The sequence below is a fragment of the Petromyzon marinus genome, chromosome 45 (genome assembly GCF_048934315.1).
Source record: "Petromyzon marinus isolate PM22_M1 ecotype Great Lakes invasive population chromosome 45, UKy_Petmar_22M1.pri1.0, whole genome shotgun sequence".
NCBI lineage: Eukaryota > Metazoa > Chordata > Hyperoartia > Petromyzontiformes > Petromyzontidae > Petromyzon > Petromyzon marinus.
Window position 1 is genome coordinate 1,261,597 of NC_133711.1, and position 27,259 is coordinate 1,288,855.

General features: G+C 49.2%; 1 protein-coding gene across 2 annotated transcripts in view; it reads right to left on the bottom strand.

The window, feature by feature from the left end:
• GFOD2 (Gfo/Idh/MocA-like oxidoreductase domain containing 2) overlaps positions 1–23,292 on the bottom strand; it is a 33,797-nt gene extending 10,505 nt beyond the window's left edge. Inside the window, exons 1-3 of one of the 2 annotated variants that reach the window (XM_032971136.2) lie at positions 22,647–23,292; positions 21,620–21,981; positions 7,010–7,671 (exon numbers count right to left, since the gene is read on the bottom strand). In XM_032971136.2, the coding sequence (XP_032827027.1) occupies positions 7,010–7,671; positions 21,620–21,872 (915 nt within the window). In that variant the 5' untranslated portion in view covers positions 21,873–21,981; positions 22,647–23,292. Of the gene's footprint in view, positions 1–7,009; positions 7,672–21,619 lie in introns of both variants that reach the window. The other variant, XM_032971135.2, reaches the window with a different exon arrangement.
• Between the last annotated feature and the right edge of the window lie 3,967 nt (positions 23,293–27,259).

Consider the following 27,259-nt stretch of genomic DNA (forward strand, 5'->3'; position numbering starts at 1 on the left):
CAGAACATGAAGAATCAGTGGCATCTACGTCTACAGAACGTGAAGAACCAGTGGCATCTACATCTACAGAACGTGAAGAACCAGTGGCATCTACGTCTACAGAACGTGAAGAACCAGTGGCATCTACATCTATAGAACGTGAAGAACCAGTGGCATCTACGTCTACAGAACGTGAAGAACTAGTGGCATCTACGTTTGCAGAACGTGAAGAACCAGTGGCATCTACATCTACAGAACGTGAAGAACCAGTGGCATCTACATCTCCAGAACGTGAAGAACCAGTGGCATCTACGTCTACAGAACGTGAAGAACCAGTGGCATCTACATCTGCAGAACGTGAAGAACCAGTGGCATCTACATCTGCAGAACGTGAAGAACCAGTGGCATCTACGTCTACAGAACGTGAAGAACCAGTGGCATCTACATCTGCAGAACGTGAAGAACCAGTGGCATCTACATCTGCAGAACGTGAAGAACCAGTGGTATCTACATCTGCAGAACGTGAAGAACCAGTGGAATCTACATCTAGAGAACGTGAAGAACCGGTGACATCTACATCTACAGAAGGTGAAGAACCAGTGGCATCTACATCTACAGAACATGAAGAAACGGTGGCATCCATATCTACACGAGATTGTACAACTTTTAAAGCCATTCCCCGTGTTTATTGTACATGCCGTAGAACATATTTGGAATCCAGTTGGACAAACAAACAAACCTCTGGAACCTCACTCGTTCGTAAGTAGAGGAGTGCCTGTACAACATTATTACTATACAGCAACACATAACAGTGTTGGATTGAGCCGCCTCGTTAGGTGGGGTTAGGCACGGAGTGAATGTGGACTTCGATTGAACAAATTGCATTGAGGAGTTCTCATTATGTGCCCGACAGTCTTAAAACGCTATTATATTTAATTAACCTTCTAAGATACTGATATATTCACCGAAGCAGAAACTTGATAACATCTCTTCCAGATTTGAAGCTTTCGTGACTGCAAGGATCCACTCTTTGGTTCTATTCGGTAAAGTCACGTACTTGTGTTGTGGCCGAAACATCGTGATTTTTGTTGTTTTATTTTTTACCTACGTGACTTTACCGAATAGAACCAAAGAGTATTGATAACATCTCCTTTAAGTGGGGCAACTTAACAGACCCAACGGCAAGAGCAGGAGCTAACGCATTAGAGCCACGTTAATCAATACACACCCCCGCAACACCTAATGGGAGTTGTGTTGTAAATCACATTCACACCACATCCTTTGTTGTAAATACTGCTTCAAGATGCCTCGTGACACACAGGTGCCTGACCACAAGCTGTCAATCACGATGCACGCATCGCCTCACCAGTGCAACATTAAACCACCAATACCAACAGCCGCAATTCGCCACTAAGCAACGGTGACGTCACCACGGTGCCTGTGCCAGGCCAGGTGCACTTTGAGGCCACTTGAAGTGTCGAAGGCTCGCTGACAGGAGGTCACGGGACAGGTCCTGCAGGTGCCATGAGTTGACCGACTGAGCTTACTGCTAGATACACCAGCTGCGCCCCTTACTCTGCTACACAAGACAAATAGACAAAGATCCCCCTATTACCTTAACATAATGTTGGGGGAAGTGCTGTTAGCGAGCACTTATGAAGGCCGTCACGGCACACGATGTGGATGGGTGGTCAGCACCACGCCTGACCGCCTTTGTCTCCCTCGTGGTAATGTTTACACACTGCACCAGGTTCTCGAACTCAATGTCGCCAGGTTCGTAGCGCAGCGCTAACCGCTACACTACCGCTCCCACATACACAGACAGACACACACTCACAGATAAACTAACACACACACTGCTCGAGCAGCCACGGCCGTGTGACAACAAAGTCTTGCTACAAGCAAGGTGCGATGACGTTCGCCTGGCAGCCACCGCTTTGGAGGCGAGGGCCCGAGGACCACGCAAACCGATGGGAACTTCTAAACCCACTGGGTTCACGTTGGCCAGGAGATGGCAGTAATGCAAGTGAGTGCGTGAACCGCACTCGTGCGGTTCACGCACCTTTAATGATCATTTGCATTGTCGTGGAGAGAATGAGTAATCAAATAAAATAAGTGGAACATACGTGTCCCGCCAATGGCGGAGCCAGGATTTTCAGGTAGGGGGGGCAACCCCTCCAGCAATGATAAATGATAGAGGAGTTGTAAGTATGTAAGGAGTTGTTAGTAAGGAGTTGTCAGTAAGTAAGGAGTTGTCAGTAAGTAAGGAGTTGTCAGTAAGTAAGGAATTGTTAGTAAGTAAGGAGTTGTTAGTAAGTAAGGAGTTGTCAGTAAGGAGTTGTTAGTAAGTAAGGAGTTGTTAGTAAGGAGTTGTTAGTAAGTAAGGAACTGTTAGTAAGTAAGAACTTGTCCCTTTGCTTTATATTCAACGCATGTGCGGCGATGGCGCAGCCATCTATCGAGGGTCGAATTCGAACCGCGTTGTGTGATCGGCATCGCCCACACTGAAGGTGTTGATGCCTTCAGGGAAGTCGTGTGCTGTAGACGCAACTGCGCACAATTCTGTGAGTCATTTATAAATGCTTTGTCATTACTTATTGCCAATTATGGACCCAGACTATTGTCCTATCAACTCATAGTCCCTGGCACGTAATAATATGCTACACAGTGGCAATGGGGGTCGCAAAATGCCGATGTATTACTAATAAACCCAAATGATCCGATAAAAATTAAGGATTTCGATCGGATCACTGGGGGGGGCACGTGCCACCACACCCCCTCCCCCCCACTGGCTCTGCCAGTGCACACAGCCTGTCATCGGCAACACGGCCTTCTGGGAGTGAATTATTTCAGCAGCATTGGGGTTATTCCAATAAAAAAACCCTGGATCCGGGTTCCCCTTTCAGCATCATCCCCTGGAATGCGCGGAGGTTTCTCCAGGCACTCGCAAAACAAGGCACACTCACAGCAACTCCTTAAGTAGGTACTGCCCAAAACCATTCTGACGAAGGATCCTTGAAACTACGCGAGACTCCCAAGAACAATCTACGCGAAGGAAATGGCGTTATGCGGGGCACTTTCACAGTGGTAATGGTGGGAGATTGTAGAGACACTGCCAGAACACTAGCTCACAATAGCCTGACCCTTGACATTGGTATATCACAGGGTCTTTGACATCCACATATCAAAAGGTCTCCTACTTTGGTGGTGGTTTCCAAGAAAGAAGTTCAACATACATATGTACAACAAAAGTACTGTGTAGCAGTAGTGAGTTTAACACGTGGGCTTTCACGACTAAATATTATCCATAATAGAGGTTTTTGGGTTAGATCGCGGAACTATAATTGTGTCGTTAAACCCGCCACCGTCCAACACAGCCAATAGGTAAGGTTTGTCACGTAAACAAAACATGCCAATTCGTTACAAGTATGTTGGAGAGTAAACCCACAACATGGCAGTAGTGAGAGTTAAACTACAGACGCAGTAGCTTAGTGGCAAGCACACCAACTCCTAGGCCTCTTAGCCACCCAAACAGACAGATGACCTTCAGCTATAGGCGGCTAAGACCCTATTTAGACCACAAGTCCCTTTTACAGTGGAAGCTTCAACGTAGGAATGCTCCCTGACCAGGATCCACCACGTCCAGTCACGCACCGCACACAGCCCCCAGCCGCTTTGTACATGGGGAAGGTGGTGGGTGGGAGAGCCAATGGGGCGCAGGGAGGGGGGGTGAGAAGCTGCAGGCGCCGGCGCTACTGCTGCTGTGCGCAAGACGCATTCCTGCGTGGAGGGGGTAAGTGTTGATGCGTGTGGGCAGTGGCGGCATACTGGTTGGCCACGGTTGCGAGATGTTAACCGTCTCGCCTGGTGTACAGGAGGTCGTGGATTCCATCCCAACCCGGGTGCCTGTGGTTGCGTGGCTTCTTCTCCGGGTACTCCGGTTTTCCCCTCCACAAAGACTCTAAAACACGCGCTTAGAGCATTTGGCTGCGATACATTTTTCCACGTGATAAGCCACTTTGTTGAGCTATAATTTACCTGGTAAAATAAAAACAGTAGTTACAGCTAATAATACTGTGCTGCGAAGATGGTCGACCTGGGTTCAATTTACTGAAGCGGTTCTGATCCTCTACCGAGGTCGATTCAGTCTTAAATTAATACCTGGCGTGGTGATAAAATATCAGCGCCGGGGAGACAAAGGCGGGCAGGCACGGTGCTGTTCAAACCACCCCCCCTCATTGGTGCTCGCTAACAGCACTTGCACCCATCAGTCTGTATAGGCTATGTCGGGGATCTTTGTTTTGGTAGGCACTCGACAAAAACACTAAACGTGAGCCGTCTTCGTGTCAACATCACTGGGAATGAGTCTGCATTTACAGTGAGGGAAAAAAGCATCTGATCCCCTGCTGATTTTGTACGTTTGCCCACTGACAAAGAAATTATCAGTCTATAATTTTAATGGTAGGTTTATTTGAACAGTGAGAGACAGAATAACAACAAAAACATCCAGAAAAAGGCATGTCAAAAATGTTATAAATTGATTTGCATTTTAATGAGGGAAATAAGTATTTGACCCCCTCTCAATCAGAAAGATTTTTGGCTCCCAAGTGTATTTATACAGGTAACGAGCTGAGATTAGGAGCACATTCTTAAAGGGAGTGCTCCAAATCTCAGCTTGTTACCAGTTTAACAGACACCTGTCCACAGAAGCAATCAATCAATCAGATTCCAAACTCTCCACGATGGCCAAGACCAAAGAGCTCTCCAATGATGTCAGGGACAAGATTGTAGACCTACACAAGGCTGGAATGGGCTACAAGACCATTGCCAAGCAGCTTGGCGAGAAGGTGACAACAGTTGGTGCGATTATTCGCAAATGGAAGATACACAAAAGAACTGTCAATCTCCCTCAGCCTGGGGCTCCATGCAAGATTTCACCTCGTGGAGTTGCAATGATCATGAGAACGGTGAGGAATCAGTCCAGAACTACACGGGAGGATCTTGTCAATGATCTCAAGGCAGCTGGGACCATAGTCACCAAGAAAACAATTGGTAACACACTACGCCGTGAAGGACTGAAATCCTGCAGCGCCCGCAAGGTCCCCCTGCTCAAGAAAGCACATATAAATTTCGATTTAAAGCTTTCGTGACTGCAATGATTCATCTTCTTTGGTTCTTTCGGTAAAGTCACGTAGAATGAGAATAAAATAATAATGTTATTTTATTTTATCAATTTATTATTTTATTCTCATTCTACGTGACTTTACCGAAAGAACCAAAGAAGATAAAGCACATATACATGCCCGTCTGAAGTTTGCCAATGAACATCTGAATGATTCAGAGGACAACTGGGTGAAAGTGTTATGGTCAGATGAGACTAAAATGGAGCTCTTTGGCATCAACTCAACTCGCCGTGTTTGGTGGAGGAGGAATGCTGCCTATGACCCCAAGAACACCATCCCCACCGTCAAACATGGAGGTGGAAACATTATGCTTTAGGGGTGTTTTTCTGATAAGGGGACAGGACAACTTCATCCCATCAAAGGGACGATGGACGGGGCCATGTACCGTCAATTCTTGAGTGAGAACCTCCTTCCCTCAGCCAGGGCATTTAAAATGGGTCGTGGATGGGTATTCCAGCATGACAATGACCCAAAACACACGGCCAAGGCAACAAAGGAGTGGCTCAAGAAGAAGCACATTAAGGTCCTGGAGTGGCCTAGCCAGTCTCCAGACCTTAATCCCATAGAAAAGCTGTGGAGGGAGCTGAAGGTTCGAGTTGCCAAACGTCAGCCTCGAAACCTTAATGACTTGGAGAAGATCTGCAAAGAGGAGTGGGACAAAATCCCTCCTGAGATGTGTGCAAACCTGGTGGCCAACTACAAGAAACGTCTGACCTCTGTGATTGCCAACAAGGGTTTTGCCACCAAGTACTAAGTCATGTTTTGCAGAGGGGTCAAATACTTATTTCCCTCATTAAAATGCAAATCAATTTATAACATTTTTGACATGCGTTTTTCTGGATTTGTTGTTATTCTGTCTCTCACTGTTCAAATACACCTACCATTAAAATTATAGACTGATCATTTCTTTGTCAGTGGGCAAACGTACAAAATCAGCAGGGGATCAAATACTTTTTTTCCCTCACTGTATCTCAGGGTGGCGTCGAGATGCTGGAAAATTACGGGCGAACGAGCGCTGAGAAAGCCGCGCGTGCTAAAGGCTACGTGGCACTGACGATTCCCCACAAGCTGGAGGCTACGTGGCACTGATGAGTCCCCACGTGCTTGAGGCTACGCACTGCTGAAGAGTCCCCACACGCTGGAGGCTCTGTGGCACTGACGAGTCCCCGCACGCTGGAGGCTATGCGCCTCCGACGAGTCCTGCACGTGCTGGCGGCTACGCACTGCTGAAGAGTCCTCACGTGCTGGAGACTACGTGTTACCGATAACGAGTCCCAAGACAGGGAATTCATGAGGCCCATTACGAGCCTCGTCGCCCCTGAATCAACGCGCAATAATTTCCCCGCATTCCGGAGAAAACATTTTGCAAAACAACCACTGCCAACGACACGCCACCGCGCACAACAGCCAAAACGCAAACACGGCTCCAGTGTGAGCTCACGCCGTCAGAGCGCCCGGTTAACCTGGCGCTGGTTCAACCGCAGGCAGGAGATCGGCAGTCACTCCGCAATGCAGGAACATAAATGTCCGCGGTTCATATCTTCATCAACTTCCGAAAGAGAGAGTGCGCAAGGGTTATCACTGCGGTGTGTATCAACTACAATGCACTACGACACGCCGTCAGCTTCGCGACGGAGGGGCATTCAAAACGACTCGGCCCATGGCGTTCCGGCGTCGCGGTCCAAATGAGCAAAACGATAAAACATTACCTGCAAATTACTCAATTGGGATCACACTGAGCAACATCGCCTTTGAAACGCAGCGGGCTTGCGACGATATCCGCACGCTGCAAGAATGGTCACGCGGGCATCAAGCACGCTCAGTCGTCGTCGTCGTCAGTCGCGTACCTTGAGGTAGAGGGAGGGAATGTCTTGCAGCGCTCGCTCCGGCAGCTCCGAGGTGGGCACGGCCGTGCTGTCCCGGAGCACGAGCTCCTCCTCCGAGCCCTCCGCGTTGAGCCGCAGGTACAGGTCGGCGCCGCGCGCCGTCAGCCGGCCCAGCGAGCCCACCACCGTCACCTCGTGCGCGAAGGCGCCGGGCAGGTTGAAGTTGAGCGTGACGGTGGCGCAGGCGCCGCCGCTCAGCAGCAGCTGGAAGGCGCAGAAGTCGTCGCTGGTGACGCGGCGCACGCCGCGGATGTCGCCCGTCTGGCGCACGAACGTGCGCAGCAGGCCGTGCGCGCGCTCGGCCCGCTGGCCCGTCAGGAAGGTCACCAGGTCGACGATGTAGCCGCCCGAGGCGTGCAGGCCGCCGCCGCCCATGAGCTCGTCGCACAGCCAGCTGTAGCGGCGGCCCAGCACGCTGCCCGAGTGCACGCGCGCCTCGCACACCATGACGCGGCCGACGCGGCCCGCGGCGATGAGCTCGCGCATGCGCTGGAAGGCGGGCAGCATGCGCAGCGCCGTGCCCATGAGGCTCAGCAGCTGCGGGTAGTAGCGCGCCGCCAGCACCATCTCCAGCGCCGCCTCCGCCGTCACCGCCTTCTCGCACAGAACGTTCTTGCCGATTCCTGCGGGCGGAAGCGGGGAAGCGGGGTTCGGGTTTTTTTTAGCTGGGCGCAGTATATATGTATTAACCGATTCGGACTGTGATTAAGATGTGTCCTCCGGTTTAAACCACATTTCAGCATCGTGCGTGGAAGTTGTCCGATTAGCCGGCTGGCTACGTACGGTGAGAAAGAAGTTCAAGATACATAAAACTAAAATATAATCTAAACTATTTTTACTTTACCGGGCAAGGCCCACTGAGCTATATACCTCTTTATCTGAAGCGGCCTGGCCACAAACGATAGCTCAACGAAGTGCCTTGTCATCACGTGGAAATTTATAGCAGCCAAATACTCTAAACGGATGTCAATTCTAAATGCGGAGGGGAAAAAATGGAAGACTCGTAGAAAAATTCACACGACCACGGGGGAGAGAGAGACACGCAAACTCCAAATATACAGCAGGCGTCAGGGTCGGGATCGAACCCCCGAGCTCCTGTATACCAGGCGAGGGAGTTAACATCTTGCACGGCCCAAGACGTCTCCTGCTGCATGGTGTGCACGTTTCCCTGTGCCGAGCAAACATCGTGATTGTGCAGGCTTGGCCCGACAGCTTTACCATGCACGCTGTAGGTACGTACGTTGAACTTTTTTCGCACCCTACATAGCCAACCATGCTAATCGGAGGTGCGATTAGCATGGTTGCTACGCTGTTGCTGGAACGGAGTAACCAGCCCCCAACGGAGACAAGCAACTGTCGCTGTAGCTGAAAGCGTCTCTCTTTAAGAGATGTTTGATCGGTTTCCCAGAATGCCTGTTGCTCTTGGGGCGAGCTTTGTGGATTTGACACGGACTGCGAGGAGACTTTGCTCTCTGCCAGCATGTCGTTCTGTTCCTGCCCAGAGACAAGCTTCCAAAGTTACACCCTGACGTTATTATTATTCTTGTTATTTTCGGGGTGGAGAGATTAGCATAGTGTACTATGAAGCTGGAGCCCTGAGTTCAATTCCCAGCCATGGTTAACATCTTAAACTATTAAATTATAAACTAAACTTTTTATTTTTCCAGGTAAGGCACACTGAGCTACGTAGCTATTTTTCTGAAGTGACCTGGCCACAAATGGTAGCTCAACGAAATGGTTCATCACGTGGACATTGATCGCGGCCAAACACTCCAAACGCGTGACGTCAATTCTAAATATGGTGGGAAAAACCAGAGGACCCGGAAAAAAATCCAACTGACTATGGAGAGAATGCGCAAATTCCAAAAATACAGCAGGCATCCGGGTTGGGATCGAACCCATGACCTCCTGTATACCAGGCGAGGTAGTTAACATCTCATCACCATCTATGGGCACAGTGACATCTGAATGGGTCCTCAGTCCACCCCCTCTACCAACTGGCACTGACCCCACGTGGTGAAGTATGGTCAAACAACCCTCATGTCTGACACAATCGTGTGGAGGCCTTCATCCATCAGTGCATTCATAAAAGGGATATATTCATCGTAATGTTAATAATTGAGTATATACAGCTGCACAACAGACTCCACATCAACACACGGTGAGGCAGCTGCACTGAGCTCCTATGTGTATTTAAAAGCATTACTCGCGTTCGAAACGTGGAAGACGGCTGGAATTGAGATCCACCTCGACCCTCATCAAGATATCCAACAAGCTGCCGAGCCAAGCCATTAAGCGAGGCTGTTTTCAATGCTACTTAAAACCACACCGGATTAGGTCATTTTATTTACGCTCAGAGTTTCGGTGACACATTTGTGACCGCATTTGGCACGAACAATTAGCGACTGCTGTTGGCCCATGGGGCTTATCAGCCGATGCAACGGGCACCAAACACCTTGCCAGGCACACATTTAAAATACCGGCTATCGATTTACAATCATGCGTTGTTCCAGATTTATCTGGGCGTACACATTTAAAACACGTGTAGTTAATATTCCTGACGCTGCCCGTTTAACCTATCACTGCGAAAACACTCTGCTGCCTCTCTTATCTGTAAGGCAAGTAGTGCTGACATTTCCCTAGCGCTGACCACAGGGATTCCAAAACTGCACACGCTTCCTGAGCCGTGCACGGTGCTGATAAAGTGTGCCCTTGTACAGCACTCAAACACACACACAGCCTCACAACAACTTGCGCAAACACACGCTTGCACGCTACTATGCAGTGGGTATTTGTGTTGCGTAGCCCGAGATATTTCGATAACGGAACAAACTCTTCCATTGGAATACGTTCCTGTATCATTTGAACAAATATGATTCGTTGCCATTCGATTCAAAGCTTTCGTGACTACAAGGATTCATCTTCTTTGGTTCTTTCGGTAAAGTCACGTAGAATGAGAATAAAATAATAAATTGATAAAATAAAATAACACAATAAAATTCTCACGCTTGTGTCGTGGCCGCTTGTGTTGTGGCCGAAACGTCGTGAGAATTTTATTGTGTTATTTTATTTTATAAATTTATTATTTTATTCTCATTCTACGTGACTTTACCAAAAGAAGCAAAGAAGATGATTCGTTGGCATTCGGTACCAACTTCACGGAGCTAAAAACGGCACCGGCTAAGTCGGCTGAATATCTCCCAGCAGCCGGTGAACTCAGGACTGAGTCACTTTGCTGGGAGTCCTTGACGAGTGGATCTTACTCCACTCGCAGGATGAACAGCGCTTACGGGTGTAGCTTTGACAGGGAAACTAGCAATCACAAATTCAAGTTATGCTCGGAAGCTAAATGCCAATGTCGAGGTGTGAGAGAGGGCTTCAGGAGAGGGTTTAAATAGTTTTGCTGTTCCTCCTCCATTGTAGGATCTTCAAGTTATAGGGCGTTTAAATGAAATTGTATCTCAATTGTGTCTACAGCAGCCTGACAATCATTGTTCTTCAATTAAAGGCCCGTGGGTCACTGGCGGCCCCTGGTGGCCTTTAGTGCGGGCCCTGACGTGCGGCCCCCAACAATACACAGATAAATTTCGATTTAAAGCTTTCGTGACTGCAGGGATTCATATTTTTGGTTCTTTCGGTAAGTCACTCTTCTACGTAACTTTACCAAAAGAACCAAGAATATAACACACAGATAGTGAACCCCCCCCCCCCCATCATCATCGTGCTGCAGTCAAACCCCAATGGTTTTAAATGTGTGGCAGCCCTTGCACTGATGATGTATTGTCAGCAAAACTGGCCCCCCTCTGAAAATGAGTGAAGAACACCGCATCAAAGAGTCTCCAATGACTCTGATGAACTAGAATTGGAATTAAACATAACGACGCGGGTTCACAGTTCCACCTTGATCAGCGGGGACGAATCAGTGGCACACGTGCCAATTTTTGGGCTGTGCAGTCGCTCCTCTGACAAAACAAGAGTTGCATTCTGGGTATCCTGGACAGTGCGATGGCCTCGACATGCGAGTCACTGTCATCGTAATCATCGTCGTCGTCATCATCATCATCGTCGCCGTCATCGTTATCATCATCGTCGTTATCCTCATTGTCGTCGTCATAATCGTCGCCACACAAACCATACGCTCAACTTCTACCCCACGTAGTTACATTTTATGGCACAGTTTTACAATGCTGTTAAAACACAACGGCCCTGTTATTATTGCTGGGAAAAGGTAACTCTTGCTACCGCGAAAGCCAAACAACGCGGTGGGGGGGGGGGGGTGTGTAAGCGGTACAAAACTCATCAGGCACTCCAACACACAGCGCACACACGCGCACGTACGGCAGTGGCTCAACGTACGTACGTTGAACTTCTTTTTGCACCGTACGTAGCCAACCATGATAATAGGGGCTACACAAGAGCTGGGGGTTTCCCGTGACGATTCCTGCACGAATCACGATTCCTCTGTGGGCAATTACCACGTAAAAAAAATCGACTTTCATGTGAATAGGAACTGAACCGAGATTTGTACAAGAAAATTGGATTCCACCGAGAACCTGTCGTGAATTGAGCTTAGCAAAAAGCATTCATGATTCTAGATGGGCAGAAAAGCAATTCTGGCCGATCCCAGGCATTGTATGTATGTAGAACTTATTTTGAGTCGTACGTAGCCATACCGTGCTAATCTGAGGTAAGGACAACAAACTAAACACAAAAACGCAGTTTAATAGAGCGATCGAGTTGAAGAGCTAAAGCCTTTCGCTTCTCATGCAAGCAAATAAACGACAGCCGACTGAGATTTCGTCTCGGTGATGGGAACACCAGCAGGGTTTTGGCCGCGCTGACAGCAATGCTGCAACGGAACACAGCCCTCTCCCCGCGAATGATCTGGAAGCCCTCAATAACAAGGACATTGTTTGTTCTCATCCGGGAGAGATTTAGTTTCTACACGGTGGTTGTGCCGTGGGGCGAGACCTCGGGGTCGCGAGTTTTAACTCGGCACAGAAACATTGCCAAGTGGCAACGCTGGCACTGTGACACCACTCTGACTTTGAAGGATTCATCAGAATCAGAATATTAATTTATAATGGTAGAATCCGATGAGCAATAGAGCTCTTGTTCACAGATGTCCAGTAGGGGCACGGGGTAAGAACGTTACAACAACAAACAGTATATCCATAAGAGGTTTTTGGGTTAGATCGCGAAAAAGCCTCTATTATTAATAATATTGGTCGCAAAAGCCTACGTGTTAAACAAACAGTACATCATCATCATCAAGTTCATTCATTTACATCAACTGGGTTCTCACGTGCGTGATCAAATGCAAATATTGTGAGCGTGTGAACCCGGTTTTATTTGAATAAACAATGAATCGTTACAAGCCGAGGATATGCTCTTTGCCAACTCGGTGCACACACCCAAATTCCTCGAGTCTTGGCGTGTACCTGCTACTGTGTACCTCGTTCGCAACTGAATATTTACCCATGGCTACAAAGTGAATCACTGTGAACAGACTGGAACTCACATGAACGTCCAGAAAAAAAAGCACCTCGTTCGAGACCCAAACATCGCACGTCACTTTCACATTCCACCCCCACAAAGACGCCGGTGGAACCATCGGCAACCGCACCAGAACCCCAACAGGCCGATGCACCGCACCTCCTCTATGAATGGACAACGAGTGGCAGGCCACAGTAGCGCGATTGTGGCCATGCAACCCAAACTAGGGACTGTGCTCCTTCCACGGAAGAGGAATCAAAAAATCACACGAACTCTCTCCTGAGGTCCCCTCAATCGTATGTGTGTGTATGTTGAACTTCTTTTCCACCGTACGAAGTCGACCGTGCTAATCAGGGGTGCAAAGCAGACGTCTGCATTGGTATGTAGCTCCCGAACACACTGCCATGCTGAAGAAGAGAACGGGAAAGTCTCTTAAACTTGCTGAATTCCTGCTCTGACCAGACTACCTTTGGGCTGGATTCCTTGAATTCGTCAGCCACTGAACTACACCAGGAAACAATACCCTTCTTCTAAAGACAATGATACAAACGCACTTTCTCAAGGTGCGGGGGAAGGACAACAAACTAAACACAGAACTTCTTGATGAAAAATAAGAATAGGTTTTACCCTTTCTGGCAATAAAACAAGCGTTAAGATGTTCAAACACCAAATAAGTACCTTTTGCAAGGCATCAAGTCTGCATTATCCACACGTACTTGTGGCAAAACATGCAAACTAACACCCTCTGACAGATATAATGTATGCATTATGCTTGAAATCTATTCTTATTTTTCGTCATTTTTGATAGTAGCAAAGAGGTCCCATAGATAGAACTGATTTTTTTGCATCGAATGTCGTGCATCAGAAGGAGGTGCCTAATAATGACGTCGATGCTCCAAACCGATTGTTGCATCGCAGTATACTGAGGTAAACTAAGTTGTATTATTATTTTCAAGTAGCCAATGTGATAAACTATTTAAACAATAAACTATTTTTTATTTTAGCAGGTAAGGCCCACTGAGCTACGTAGCTCTTTTTCAGAAGCGACCTGGCCACAAATGATAGCTCAACGAAGTGGTTTATCACGTGGACATTTAGAGTAACGAAATACTCTAAACACGTGATGTTGATTCTAAATGTGGAGGGATAAACCGGAGAACTCGGAGAAAAATCCATGCCAACACGGGGAGAGAGACATGCAAACTCCAAATACATATGAGGCGTCAGGATTGGGACCGAATCCACGACCTCCTGTATAACAGGCGAGGTACTTAACATCTCCTAGCCACCGTGGTGCCCCTGCATTCAGTTCCGTGTTCTTCACCAGCATCAGACAAGTTCGGTAAACTATGCAGATTTCTCAACTTTCGGGTATCTGCTCAAACAACCACGCCGGGCATTAACCAGAAAACCCGGTCTTTCAAATTCAGCAATTTAGCGGACCCGCCCATACTGGACATCTGTGAAAGAGTTTCACAACTTTTAGGTATTCCTCCAGTCTACATACAGATTCTGATACCTCCACTCCACAGCTGCCATTTAGCAGCAACAACAAAACCGGTATTTGTTTTGAAAGCTTATGAACTATTCCATTCAGGTGCCGTCTTGTTGTCAAGTTTAATCTCGCGCTGGGCTTCTGAATTAGGAGTCTGAAGGCCCTTTACATCCTGGGGATATGATTAATGCCAAGGTGGTGAGATGTTAACTATCTCGCCTGGTATACAGGAGGTCGTGGGTTCCATTCCGACCCTGACGCCTGCTGTATAATTGTAGTTTGCATGTTCTCCCCGTGGTTGCGTGGATTTTTCTCCGGGTCCTCCGGTTTTTCCCTCCATATTTATAATCATGTGTTTAGGGTATTTGGCTGCTATAGATTGTCACGTGATAAGCCACTTCGTTGGGCTATGATTTGTGGCCATGTCGCTTCTGAAAAAGAGCTACATGGCTCAGCGGGCCTTACCTGGTAAAAGTAAAATTGTTTCGTTTTCTTTCATAGCTTAGTTTAATCGGCTTGTGACTGGTTAAGAGAGATCTGAAATGGGGTCCGAAAAATTGCCAAGGGGTTTATTATGAAGGCAGCAGAGGGTCCCCCCCCCCCCATTGAATGCACACATCCGGCTGGATTCAACCGGTGTGACAGTCGTGAATGGAATCTCTCACGAATGTGGCTAATCCTCCACAACAACACTGGACCGTTTTAAAACTTTACGTTCAACTTCTTGTCAGTATTTGGGGAAAAGAAAGCAGGAGGATTCCCCTCTTGCCAAATGTGTCACTTTCTAAAGTGCTCAAATTTAAAAGCATTTAAAACGAATTAAGCAAACAAGTGGAACCATTCTGAAAGTATTTAAAGTCCGCGAGGATTTTCTGGACAACAATGTTCAGAATCTGAATCTGTATTTATACTGGAGAAATCCAATGAGCTCTAAGACTCTTTTCCACAGATTGTCCAGTCGGGGCAGGTAAGAACGTTCCAACAACAAACTATAAAAACACGATCGGAGTGCTAAGTTTAGGAAAGGTAAAAACATCACTTAAAAATATACAAATAAAACTAAATTAGTTTCATCTTACCAGGTAACGCGCACTGAGGTATTGGCCTATTTTTCAGAAGCGAACTGGCCGCACACGATAGCTCAACAAAGTGGCTTATCACGTGGAAATTTACAGCAGCAAAATCATCTAAATGATCTCAACGCATGTTTCTAGAGGGCAAAGCCGGAGGACCCGGAGAAAAGAAATCCACGTGACCACGACGAGAGAAACGTTCACGAACGTGCGAGCTATACCTGTGCCACTCGCAAAGCGATGAAGAAGCTAACGCGGCGTTGCGAGTGAGCCACCGCAGACACGGAGGGGCGCACGAGGTCGGCTCACAAACGCCTCACGACCGACCGTGACCACCTGTGCACCACCGGTCGTGACTGAACCAACAGGGTTCCTTGCTCACCCCGCAGGCAACGCATCGCCCTTGTTAAGGGAGGGGGAAATATCACTCGGTCGCCCATTTACGTCGTTCGGAAAAAAGTTATCCGCAGTTCACATCTATTCCTGGCCAAAACGCAGCTTGGGTTTAGCGTCACGGGGCTCATGGAATGAGCAACGGGGGATGTGTGGCTGGGCATGGCTATTTGATTTCCTGGCCCGTGAATCGTGTCCTTGCCAAGGATCACAGTCTGCGCTGGTGAAAAAGGGCTTCATAGCTCATCGGATTTCTCCAGTGGAAATAAAGATTCTGATTGTGATTCTGAAAATGTATGGGAACCACGGAGAAACTTTGCCACTCAACTTTGTTCCGAGAAACCTGGTTTCAGGGCCTGGTGTTTGGGCAACGCAGGAAGATTCTGGAAGGAATTCTGGAAGGGATATCTGTAGGTGTTTATCGTGACACAGCTTTGCAGTCAAACACGCACCACCGTGCCCGCACGCTTTTGTTTTAGTCGATTTAGAAAGGGAAATGTTTATAACGATTAAGAGTCACGAAATAGAAGATGAGAGAGAAAAGGCTGGTGTGGTTCGTTCATGTTGAGAGAAAACAGGAACATTGTGTGGGTCAGAAGGTGCAAGTAATGCAAGTGGAAGGTAAGAGATCAAGCGATAGGCAGAAGAAGAGGTGGGGAGGGGCGATGTGGTGTGATCGGACATGGTGGCATGAGGAGCGAAAAGAGAGATGGTGCAGGATAGGGCAGCGTGGAGAAGGCTGGCAAGGACAGCAGACACCACGTGAGTGGGACAAACGCGTGGAAGAAGTCACAACAGTGCACTCCATCACGGAACTTAAAACCCCCTGTGCTGTGTATGGAGTTGGATCATGGTGACGAGGGTTCAAGTGAAGCTGCAACACGCAGCTGCAATGGAACGTTTCCCCATCAGCAATGTCCGAGAATCCTTGGGGATGTGACCTTTCCGTGCCGGACAAGGGCTGTTGCGCCCACACCCCCTGTGCAAATGCAAATGCAGGTCCATAGCCCCGAGCCTCTCCCTGCCACTCAGTCCCCTCTACCCATTCCTTCTCCACAAGCCAAACCCATCCATCCCCCCCCACCCCTTAAGCTACCCATCGCAGCATGGCAACTGACCTGGTAAGAGATCATCATCATGATTATCTCTGCTGGGCAGGAACCTACTTGAGATATGGACAACCGAGGCACAACACCGAGACAAAACTTTTCTGCTTGAGAGAGGTGAGTGATGTCACCAGGTAGACGCCTCGTTATCACGGTGATATAAGTATGTATGTAGTGTACGTTGAACCTCTTTAGCCCGTATTTAGCCAACCGTGCTAATCGGAGTGTGCAGGGGAAGGTCAACAAACGAAACACAAAAAGCAATTCGAGGACGATTTAGACGTGCATACCTCCAGAGGCTTCCTAATATCAGAAGGAAGAGCACTTCAGACGGCCGCAGAAGTGCATCTGAAACCACGCGATGCGGTGACCATCTTTGTTTGATGATTAGCCAAAAGCCGCTGCTGCTGCTGCGAGGATGACAGGAGTTTGCGTTATGATGGTTTATGCTCCTTAACGCGATCAGCAACGAGGTGATTGCGGTTCATGTGGCAAGCGCTTTGACGTGGCGACTGGCGGAGGCTGCTGCCGTCGGGTAGCGCTGAAACATGCAACTAAAACTACACTCACAAATAAAGATACAATCTAAGCGAAATAGAAAGCTGATAATAACAATATCAATCACTATCGAAATTCCAATAAAATTAAGTATGATAAAAGCAAATCATAATAATTGCAGGCTAAACCAATCAGATAACAGAATTGGTTTTAAAATATTTAGTTACAGGGAAAGATTGCAGTACAAATAGGTGCGTTTTAAGACTGTATCACTTTGTAAATCACTGACTCGGAATCCCTAATGGACCGAGGAAGGGGATTCCACAATCGCAGACATAATTTACATGGCGAGGGCAAAACATCTCCCGAGTACAACCGCTGATGACTCTTTACTACAAAGTGGTACCCCGTTTCACAAAGTGCGAAAATATGATGGGCTGAGTTCACGAGACCCTTACCCGAGCAGCCGAGCTGACGTTTAAGGAGGCTATCGAGAGATATATGGGCACACAGTGGCATCTGCCAGTGGGAAAAAAAAACTAACATAAATACCGCAATTTACTTCCATAACGTGATGTCAAAACACCAGAGGTGGTCACCCAAGACATTTAACAGTTCCATAACAACCTACAAAGAGCACGGTCGAATTTCAGCGAGTTGATATTAAATATGAAAGTGGAAACTAAACTGAGATGGCTTACAGCACGTGCAAACATAAAAAACACTAATAGAATACAACATACATACATCCATAAACATGACTACATAATAAAGAGATTCACAGGAACATATAAAAGTGTAACAACAGGCAACTAAGTATCTCTAACTTTCATGTACAGCTCTGCTCATTGCTACCTCTCTTTTGCACCTCTGTGCTATTGGCTTGTCTACTACTAAGGTGGCTCTGATCTTCACTGATCTTCACTTCCATGATGTCTACTACTAAGGTGGCTCAGGATCTTCACTTCCATGACAGTGGCTCATTTTCCTCCGCTGCCTCCCCATGGCTCCCTCGATATCTAAAGTCCCTTCTTCCTTCTCACCTTCGGCTCAAGAACGATTGGGTTAGATCTCTCCCCTCCACGGCACCCTGCTGATACACGCACGGTGTGTGTGTCTTTGTCGTAGTTTCACCCTGATAGAAGCTGCCATCTTTCACTGCATGTTCTGCCCGTGGTCGCGTGTATTTTCTCCGGGTACTCTCTCCACATTTATAAACATGCGTTCAGATTATTTGGCTGCTTTAAATTTCCACATTATAAGCCATTTCGTTCAGGTATCATGGTGTAGCCTGGTTGCTTCTGAAAAATATATATATAGTTGGCCTTACCTAATAGTAAAAAGAATACTTACAGTGACTACATCACCTTAACCCCTCTATTTAAGACCGAAATAGCTTGATGAAGCTGGTTGTAATTACCAGCGAAACGTCGTACTCGAATTGTAAATCTTATGGGTTTACTCTCCAACACACCGGTGCAATGAATTAGTAACTAATTGGCGCGATTTGTTTACGTTACAAATCTTATTGGCTGTGTCGGGTGATGGAGGGTTACAACACATTGATACATACGCGATCTAATCCAAAAAAATGTATTAATAATATAGGCCGCGATAGCCTACATGTTCATATGCATTTTTGTTGTTTCATCTATACTCCAAACTTCTTTACGTCCATGAGCAATGCCCTGCCAACTTATGAACGCAGAGATATTTTTATCCTGATAATACGCTCCCCATTAAAGTAAAGTTGCAGTGCACTATACACGTACGGTTCCAAAGATTGCCAAACACAAATGTTTCACTGTCATCCCACTTTCCAAGGTGTTCACTATTCAAGCCCACCCCACCCCACCACCTGCCTTTTTAATTGGGTGTTCATTTCAGTGCAGTTTGGAGCACATTTTGACGACCTTCAACGACAAGCCTTTGCCCGTCATCTTTCGCAGTCCACTCGCCACCGCCTCAACCACAACGAACGCCTCCCTCCCTCCCTACGGGCGGACTTTGCCCGTGAAATTCCACGGACCAGCCCCTTGACCTCGCGTGCCCTGCAGTGAACCCCGGCACATCCAGGCTCACTCGGCCTTGCATGACCCGGACTCATTCGTGTCATGCACCGAGCGCAATCGCTCGGTGACATCGGTGACCTCGCGTAAGGTTATGGATGGACAATTTGTACTTGACGTGGAAACGTAAAAAGAAGATGCATGTAGGAATTACAATGATTAAGCACTGCATCTAAAGTGTTCCTTTATCGAGGGCGCGACGGAATTTCAAATTCGGTGACTTCCTGCTCAACAGCACTCAGGGCCTGAGCCATCCATGGGGGTTCACGTCCTCACGCTGGGGCCCAGTCTGCCAAATCTACGGTGGTTGGCTTCACGATGTCCAAGTCACAAATTCATACATTTTCCTGTCGGTTTAACACGTAGGCTTTCCCGAACAATATTATCCACAATAAAGGTGTTTTTTGGTTAGATCGCGTAAATATAAACGACGCATTTATATTTACGCCATTTAACCCAAATAACCTTTTATTATGGAGTTTTATTGTCGCCTTTGGCAGTGGCTGCCCCCTCTCAAGCGCACAGATGCCAACGACAATGTCTGCTGGTGGCCACGACAAAAAAAAAACTTCCTTCCTTCCTGAAACACAATGAGCACTCCCCAACGTAAGGGGAGGCCTCTCGACAGAGCACGCCACCGCCATCCTCCCCATGGCACCGGCCGATAGCCCGAACACAGCGGAGAGATTTAGTGCCGCTTAACAACGGCACTCAGTTGCTGACGACATCACAAAAAACCAAGCAGCACTGGCGCTACCCACAGCAGTCGAGCTCTCACGTCAATACGACAATCTCGCTGCCACTATGCACTCACAATATGCTGCCAATGTTGATGCTCATGGTGACTGCTGATGATGTCGACCATCGCGCTGATGTTGCTGCTGTGAACCATCATAGTGATGTCTTAAACCCATAAAAATATAATAATACTGAGCCCACACCGATGTTACTCAGGTGGATCCTCCTGCAGCAACTGATGATAATGCTGACGATTGGGAAAATGATGCTAACCATGCTGATCTCTGTCATGATGTCAATAGCACTGCAGTACTTTTTCTGCTGGTCATAATACTGCGTCTCAGGTTGAAGACATTTGTACTGCTGATGATGATGACGCTGGTGATATTGATTCTAATATGTTGTTGACGGTGGCTTTAAATATCATATTGATTCTGACAGGACCGCTGCCAATGACCGCTGGTATACTCTTGTTGGCAAGGCTATGGTGGTGATGATCTGATGAAGAACCAAGCTGACAATGACGATGGTGATGCTCGCTGATAAATCAGTAGAGCTGCTGGAAAAACAACGATCTTCACATCGTGCCCCTGTTATATAATTGACAATGATGGACAATTAAAACTAAAGCAAACTAAACATTTTTTTTTATTTTACCAGGTAAGGCGCACTGAGTTAGTGGTCGTCGGGGCTATGACAACAAATCACGAGCTATAAATGTGGACAATTATAGCAGCCGCATTCTCCTAACACGTGTCGATTCTAAATGTGGAGGGAACAAACGGACCCGGATAAAAATCCACGCGACCACGGGGAGAGAAAGAGAGGCAACATGCAAACTCCAAATCTAGAGCAGCAAGCGTCAGGGTAGGGATCGAACCCACGACCTCCTTTATACCAGGCGAGGTAGTCAACATCTCCTGGCCACTGTGATGATGATGATGATGAGAGCGAGACACGCAAACTCCAAATATACAGCAGCAGGCATCAGGGTCGGGTTCAAACCCACGACCTCCTTTATACCAGGCGAGGTAGTCAACATCTCCTGGCCACCGTGATGATGATGATGAGAGAGCGAGACACGCAAACTCCAAATATACAGCAGGCGTGAGGATCGGGACCGAAACCACGACCTTCTGTATGCTAGGCGAGGGAGATAACATCTCCTAGCCCACGTGGCGCCCTCATTGATAGCCAGCCGACAGGATGCCTGCGGCCGAATGTATGTGCATGCATGTATAGTGTGTATGCATGTACAGTGTGTTGAACTTCTTTCGCACCGTGCGTAGCCAAGCGTGTGAATGGGAGGTGCCCGCGTCTATCAGCCGCCGACGTTTCCAGAGAACGCTTTACCCATTCTGGCAATAACACAGTTGTGTTAAGATGTTAAAATACCAAACTGCAAGGAATCCTGTCCGCATTACCCACACATTTGCGGTGAACATGCAAACAAACAACACGCTCTGGTAGTACGAGATGATGCATTGTTTTTGAAACTGATTGTTCCACACCAGAGACGGCTTTCTTTAAAGCCTCCATTCAAAGGCAGTGTTAGACCAGAGGGCAGCGCCACACAGGCGAACAGCACCAAGACAATGCAGCTACTTGAATGCGCAGGCGGTGCAACTGCGCCGGGCCACAAACGGAGAGATGCCCCCGCCGCCCCGGCCGCCGCCGCCGCCGCCAAAGTCCCCGCTGCTCACCCAGGGTCTTGACGGCGATCTGGCGGGTGAGCGCCGGCGGGATGAAGATGCACACGAGGTCCACGAGATGGTGGAGCAGCACGTCGTCCATGCTGCTGCTGGAGAAGGGGATTCGCATCTCGGCCGCCAGCTGCTCGGCCTCGTCGCGCGTGCGGCCCCACAGCGCCTCCACGCTGAAGCCCTCGGCGCGCAGAAGCGGCACGAGCACGCGGGCCGTGAGCCCCGTGCCGAACACCCCCACGCCGGGCAGCATGACGACCCCCCACCACCACCCACCACCCCCTCGCCTCTCTCGGCAAGAAGCCGCGGCGCCGGCGAGAGGCCCGGGACTCTGGGCCCCGCTGCTCCACCGGCCCCTCTCTCTCTGCAAGGCGACGCACGCGGGGTGTTGTCTCACGCGGGGTGCTGTCTCACGCGAGGTGATGTCTCACGCTGTCTCACGTGGGGTGCTGTCTCACGTTGTCTCACGCGGGGTGCTGTCTCACGTGGGGTGCTGTCTCACGCGGGGTGATGTCTCACGTTGTCTCACGCGGGGTGTTGTCTCACGTTGTCTCACGCGGGGTGCTGTCTCACGTTGTCTCACGCGGGGTGTTGTCTCACGTTGTCTCACGCGGGGTGATGTCTCACGTTGTCTCACGCGGGGTGATGTCTCACGCGGGGTGCTGTCTCACGCGGGGTGCTGTCTCACGCTGTCTCACGCGGGGTGTTGTCTCACGTTGTCTCACGCGGGGTGCTGTCCCACGCGGGGTGCTGTCTCACGCGGGGTGTTGTCTCACGCGGGGTGATGTCTCACGCTGTCTCACGCGGGGTGCTGTCTCACGCGGGGTGCTGTCTCACGCTGTCTCACGATGTCCCACGCGGGGTGCTGTCTCACGCGGGGTGTTGTCTCACGCGGGGTGATGTCTCACGCTGTCTCACGCGGGGTGCTGTCTCACGCGGGGTGCTGTCTCACGCTGTCTCACGCGGGGTGCTGTCTCACGCGGGGTGCTGTCTCACGAGGAAGCGCCCAGCCATGAGCAGGGCTTACCTCAATCTGCCCGGCTCGCCTCTCCCCGGGAGGAGCTCACTTCTCCGGCTCGCCCCCTTCGGGTTGGGACGACTCCGCACTCACCGCCACCACGCGCTCGCGCGCTCGCTCGCGGCTCCGTCTACCCCGTGGCCGCGTCTCCTCTCTCGCCGCTCCACTCCGCGGTGCCTCCCCGTTCCCCTCGGCCACGCACTGCGACCCTAGCACCGCCGCGTGTCCCCCACCCCCCTCCTCACCCCCGACACCACCACCACAGCAGCAGCAGCACCCCGGGCGGCTCGGCGCTGCCCTAACGAGCGGCAGCCGCCCCGCGCGGCGGGCCCGCTAGGCGAGCGGCGTCACCCCCGCGCCTCGCCTCCGCGCTAGGCCTCGGCTGCAAGTTCATGTCGCGCTGCTGCTGCTGCAGGGATAAACCCCCCCTATGAAAGCCCCAGGAGCTGAGCAAAACACTCCCCGAGTCCTGGAGCCAACACGCGGGGCAGCAGCTGTAGCAGCAGCTGTAGGAGCAGCTGTAGCAGTAGGATCAGATGTAGCAGTAGGAGCAGCAGCGACCTCCTCCTCCTCCCCTGCTGCCCGTGTCCAGGTGCGCGCGTCCAGCAGCAGCAGCGCCGCGCTCCTCCCCACCCCCCATCACGCAAGGGCCAACGCGCGCGTCCATTGGTCACGGTGGTGGGGGGCGGAGCCGTCCCTCGGCTTCTGCCAATCAGAGGCGCGAGAGCAGAGACGAGCGCGCGCCACCGGCCGAGGGGTGGGGCCACAAGAAGGCGGCTCTGCCAATCGCAAGGCGAGGATCATTGTATTCAGTTGCATCATTTAGTTCGTGTTAATAAGCGCAAATAGCCACGAGATTGAGTCAGTCTGTAGGTAGTCATACAGGTTCCTCGGGCGTGACCAACACCTACTAATGTTAACTCCATAATATACTTTAACACGTAGGCTTTCGCGAGCAATATTATTCATTATAAAAGTTATTTTGGGTTAGGTCGCGTAAATATAAATTAACTACTGAGCCAAGAATGTCTGGGTCCCGCCCGTGACGTCACTCCACGTCGACCAGCCCTCCTCATTAATAATCATGAGCGGGTGACGTCAATCCGCATGGAGAACCTTCCCCCCTCATTAATAATCATGATCAGGTGACGTCACTCCACATCGAACAGCCCCCCTCATTAATAATCATGAGCAGGTGACGTCTTCCAAGTAGACACTCCTCTACCATTAATATTAATTAGCGGCTGACGTCACTCCACATGGGGGGCGGGGCACCTCCTCCCCCCTCCTCGGCGTCAACTCACAACCCTCACTACAAAGGCAGAACCCTCAGGTCACGTGATCTCTGTAACGCTGTTGTTGAGACATCAAAGTAAAAAGGACGTCGTGATGAACAAGGGATTATAACCTTTACATGAAATAGCTCTGTGTCACCGCGGCCTTACTAATTGCACACGAATTGATGCAATGAATATATCAAGTCGCGGACTGCTTTTCGCTTGCAAGTTTCAGACTTACTGCAATACACACGTCCTTGGACGAGCAGAAGGCTGGTTTTAAATGTTGTGGGTTTACTCTTGATTTGAAGCTTTTGTGACTGCAGGAATCCATACGCTCCGGTTCTTTCGGTAAAGTCACGTAGGTATAAAATAAAATTAAATCACGACGTTTCGATTGCGACACAAGCAATCATCATCAGGTGGGAAACCACAGCAAGAAAGATGTTTTTTGCTAAAGTGGGAGAGAGATGCCGTGGTAAGAGGTTTTATAGGAAAGAGAGGGGGGAGGGGGTAAGGGAGGGTAGGGGGAGGGGAGCGTTGCGTGGACGTGACTTTACCGAAAGAACCAGCGAGTTGTGGGATTACTCGCCAATACACCGGTGTGTTGAAGTAGTACCTAATTGCCACTTTCTGTTTACGTGACAAATCTTACTGGTTGGCTGTGTCGGGTTGTGGTGGGTTAATGACAAATTTATACTTAAATCTTGACTTAAAGCTTTCGTGACTGCAGGAATTCATATTCTTTGGGTCTTTTGGTAAAGTCACGTAGATAGAAAAAATAATAAAAATATCACGAAGTCAGATGACTTAAGTCATAACGGGCTGTGATGTTCCCAGTCTACCACCTTCCGATGTTAGTTGTTATTTTCGGCTCTCTGATTTGTTACATTGACAGATTAAATTTCTCACTTACACAGCTACCTCGCGCGCCATCCTCGAGGCTGCTGCTTCACGATCTTCCGTTAACATGCTGATCTCTCACATTAACATAGCCACCTTGGCGCACTTGCCGTGGAGGATGCTCGGCGATCTTGCATTGACATGCTCATTTCTGCCTGGCCGCCCTGTGATTGGTGGAAAGCCCACCACCGCCGCGGTCGCTACCCACCACTTGTTTTGGCATTGGCTGCTCACATTTGGGCTACGCCCATTTCAAACCTTTCTTAGCAGTCGTCTTTAGATGCTAACCCCACTTTTCCTGATGATGACCGCTTGTGTTGCGATCGAAACGTCGTGATTTTTTTTATTATTCTTGCTATCTACGTGACTTTACCGAAAGACTCAAAGAACATATCTTACGCGCTCTAACCCAAAATAACTTTTATCATGACTCAATAAAACATGCTCTTGATGTCCGCATTAGTGAAATTTAGACCTGAGATTGCAATAACAATTGCAATGTCATGAAACGCCAGATAATTTGATACGTTTGGAACATGGAACATCGAATCGCGCGATCATTCGCCTGAGCGCGCCTCGTGTTGAGGCTGTGGGAAAAGCAAAACGCTCCTCGAAGAAACTGGCGGAAACCATCAACCGCATCAGAACATGGGCAGGTCGATGTGCGTACATCTCCTTCATGAATGGAAAATGAAAGCCAAGACACAGGAGGTGCGACTGTAGCCATGCAACCCAAACAATGCACCGTACAGTCAACCACTGTAGAGTCTGCGCTCCTTCAACGGAGGAGGAACAGCAAAACGACACGGACTCTGTACTGAAGCCCTCTCATCGACATTGGCAACTAGCTCCTGAACAACTCACTACCATACGCAGGACTATGACAGAATAAATGTTCAAGATTCCGGGGCGCGAATCATTCTACAAATTTCTTGTTTCCTTTTTACGCAATTCTTAGTTTTGATTCCCATTTCTATGCATCTCGGTTGTACAATTTTCATTTCACGATCCAAATGGAACATTTCATTTGCATACTCTACTTTTCGTGAATGTAAGCGAGGTATTGTTGTTATGCAACAAAGAAGCCCTCTCGTCGTGGCCAGCGGACTTCGACATTGGCACATAGCTCAAGATATTTCTGCTGCCATCATACGCAAAAATAAAAAAAGTGAGATGGTTATCCTCCAGTTGCTTTGGCGATACAAACTACTGAGTTTGTATGCAGTAGCATCATTTACAATAACTGCATCAAACAGCACTGCTCAATCCGCAAACACGGAGATGCATAGCCTAAGATGGTTTCAGGCAATTCATGAGCATTTATGCGTGTGGGGCAAGCCGGGGTGCTCGGAGAAAACCCGCATGTGCGAGGGGGCAACACTATATCCCATACAGATAGGACAGATGATGTTAGTTCACATTTTGCCGTACCGGCTTTTCACAGTGAATCATGGAATGGGCATCTTCTCGACACCCACGGGCAGAAGGGAGTTTCACAACACCGTCTGTGCGGCGATCCACCAGCCCCCGCTGCTGCTGCTGCCTCCACAGCGCTGGGTCACGGGCAGCAGACACGTGCAGCACCAGCAGTGTACCCACCGCTGCTTGGCTACTCTGCTCAAACTCGTGAAAAGTCACTGCGGTTGTCACAAATAGCGAGCTGGGTGTTGTGCCCTTGGCCTCCAATTGTCAAAGACATGAGGTCACATTTTCATAATCGTGCAACATACAAACTCTTGTAATCCATGATAGCTGGTCACAGAATCATGGACAAAATAATGTATGTATGTATGTTGAACTTCTTTCGCACCATACGTAACCTACCGTGTTTCATCGTAAGTGCAAATATAGTTAGCGAATAGCATGCAAACCTTGTTTAATCAATTCTAGGTTCAACTGTGGTGCCACAGCAGCGAAGCCGCTCCGTCGGAGCCGTGCCTGCCACTGTGATGCCGCAGCAGCGAAGCCGTAATGCCGACTCCGTGGCCGCGACGCCGCCACCTCCGAGCGACGGTGCCGACGCTGCTCTTCCCTCACCACCCCCCACATGAACAGACACACACACCCCCACATAGAGCCCCAAGGGGAGGTCACCTGGCCGACAGGTTTTCACCCAGAAGCCCTCTCATGGGACCAAACTTCACGGTTTCCTGCGACCAGGGAATTGGGCGACCTCCCCCGAGGCTAACTCGCACTGCGGCGCCGTGACTTGGGTTGTAATCACGTGGTCACGACGGGCCTGCTGAGCCACCGCGGATAGAAAACACCCACAACACACACGGGTCAGCAGGCAGGTAGGGGGGGACGGAGTCATAAACGGCGGAAAAAACAGGGCCGGTCCTCTGATTGGTAGGACAGATGCACTTGTTTAGAGGGTGAAAAGCGGACGTCTGAGAGAGCACCGGTCCGGGGAGAGTGGCGGGAAACCTGAGCCACCTGATT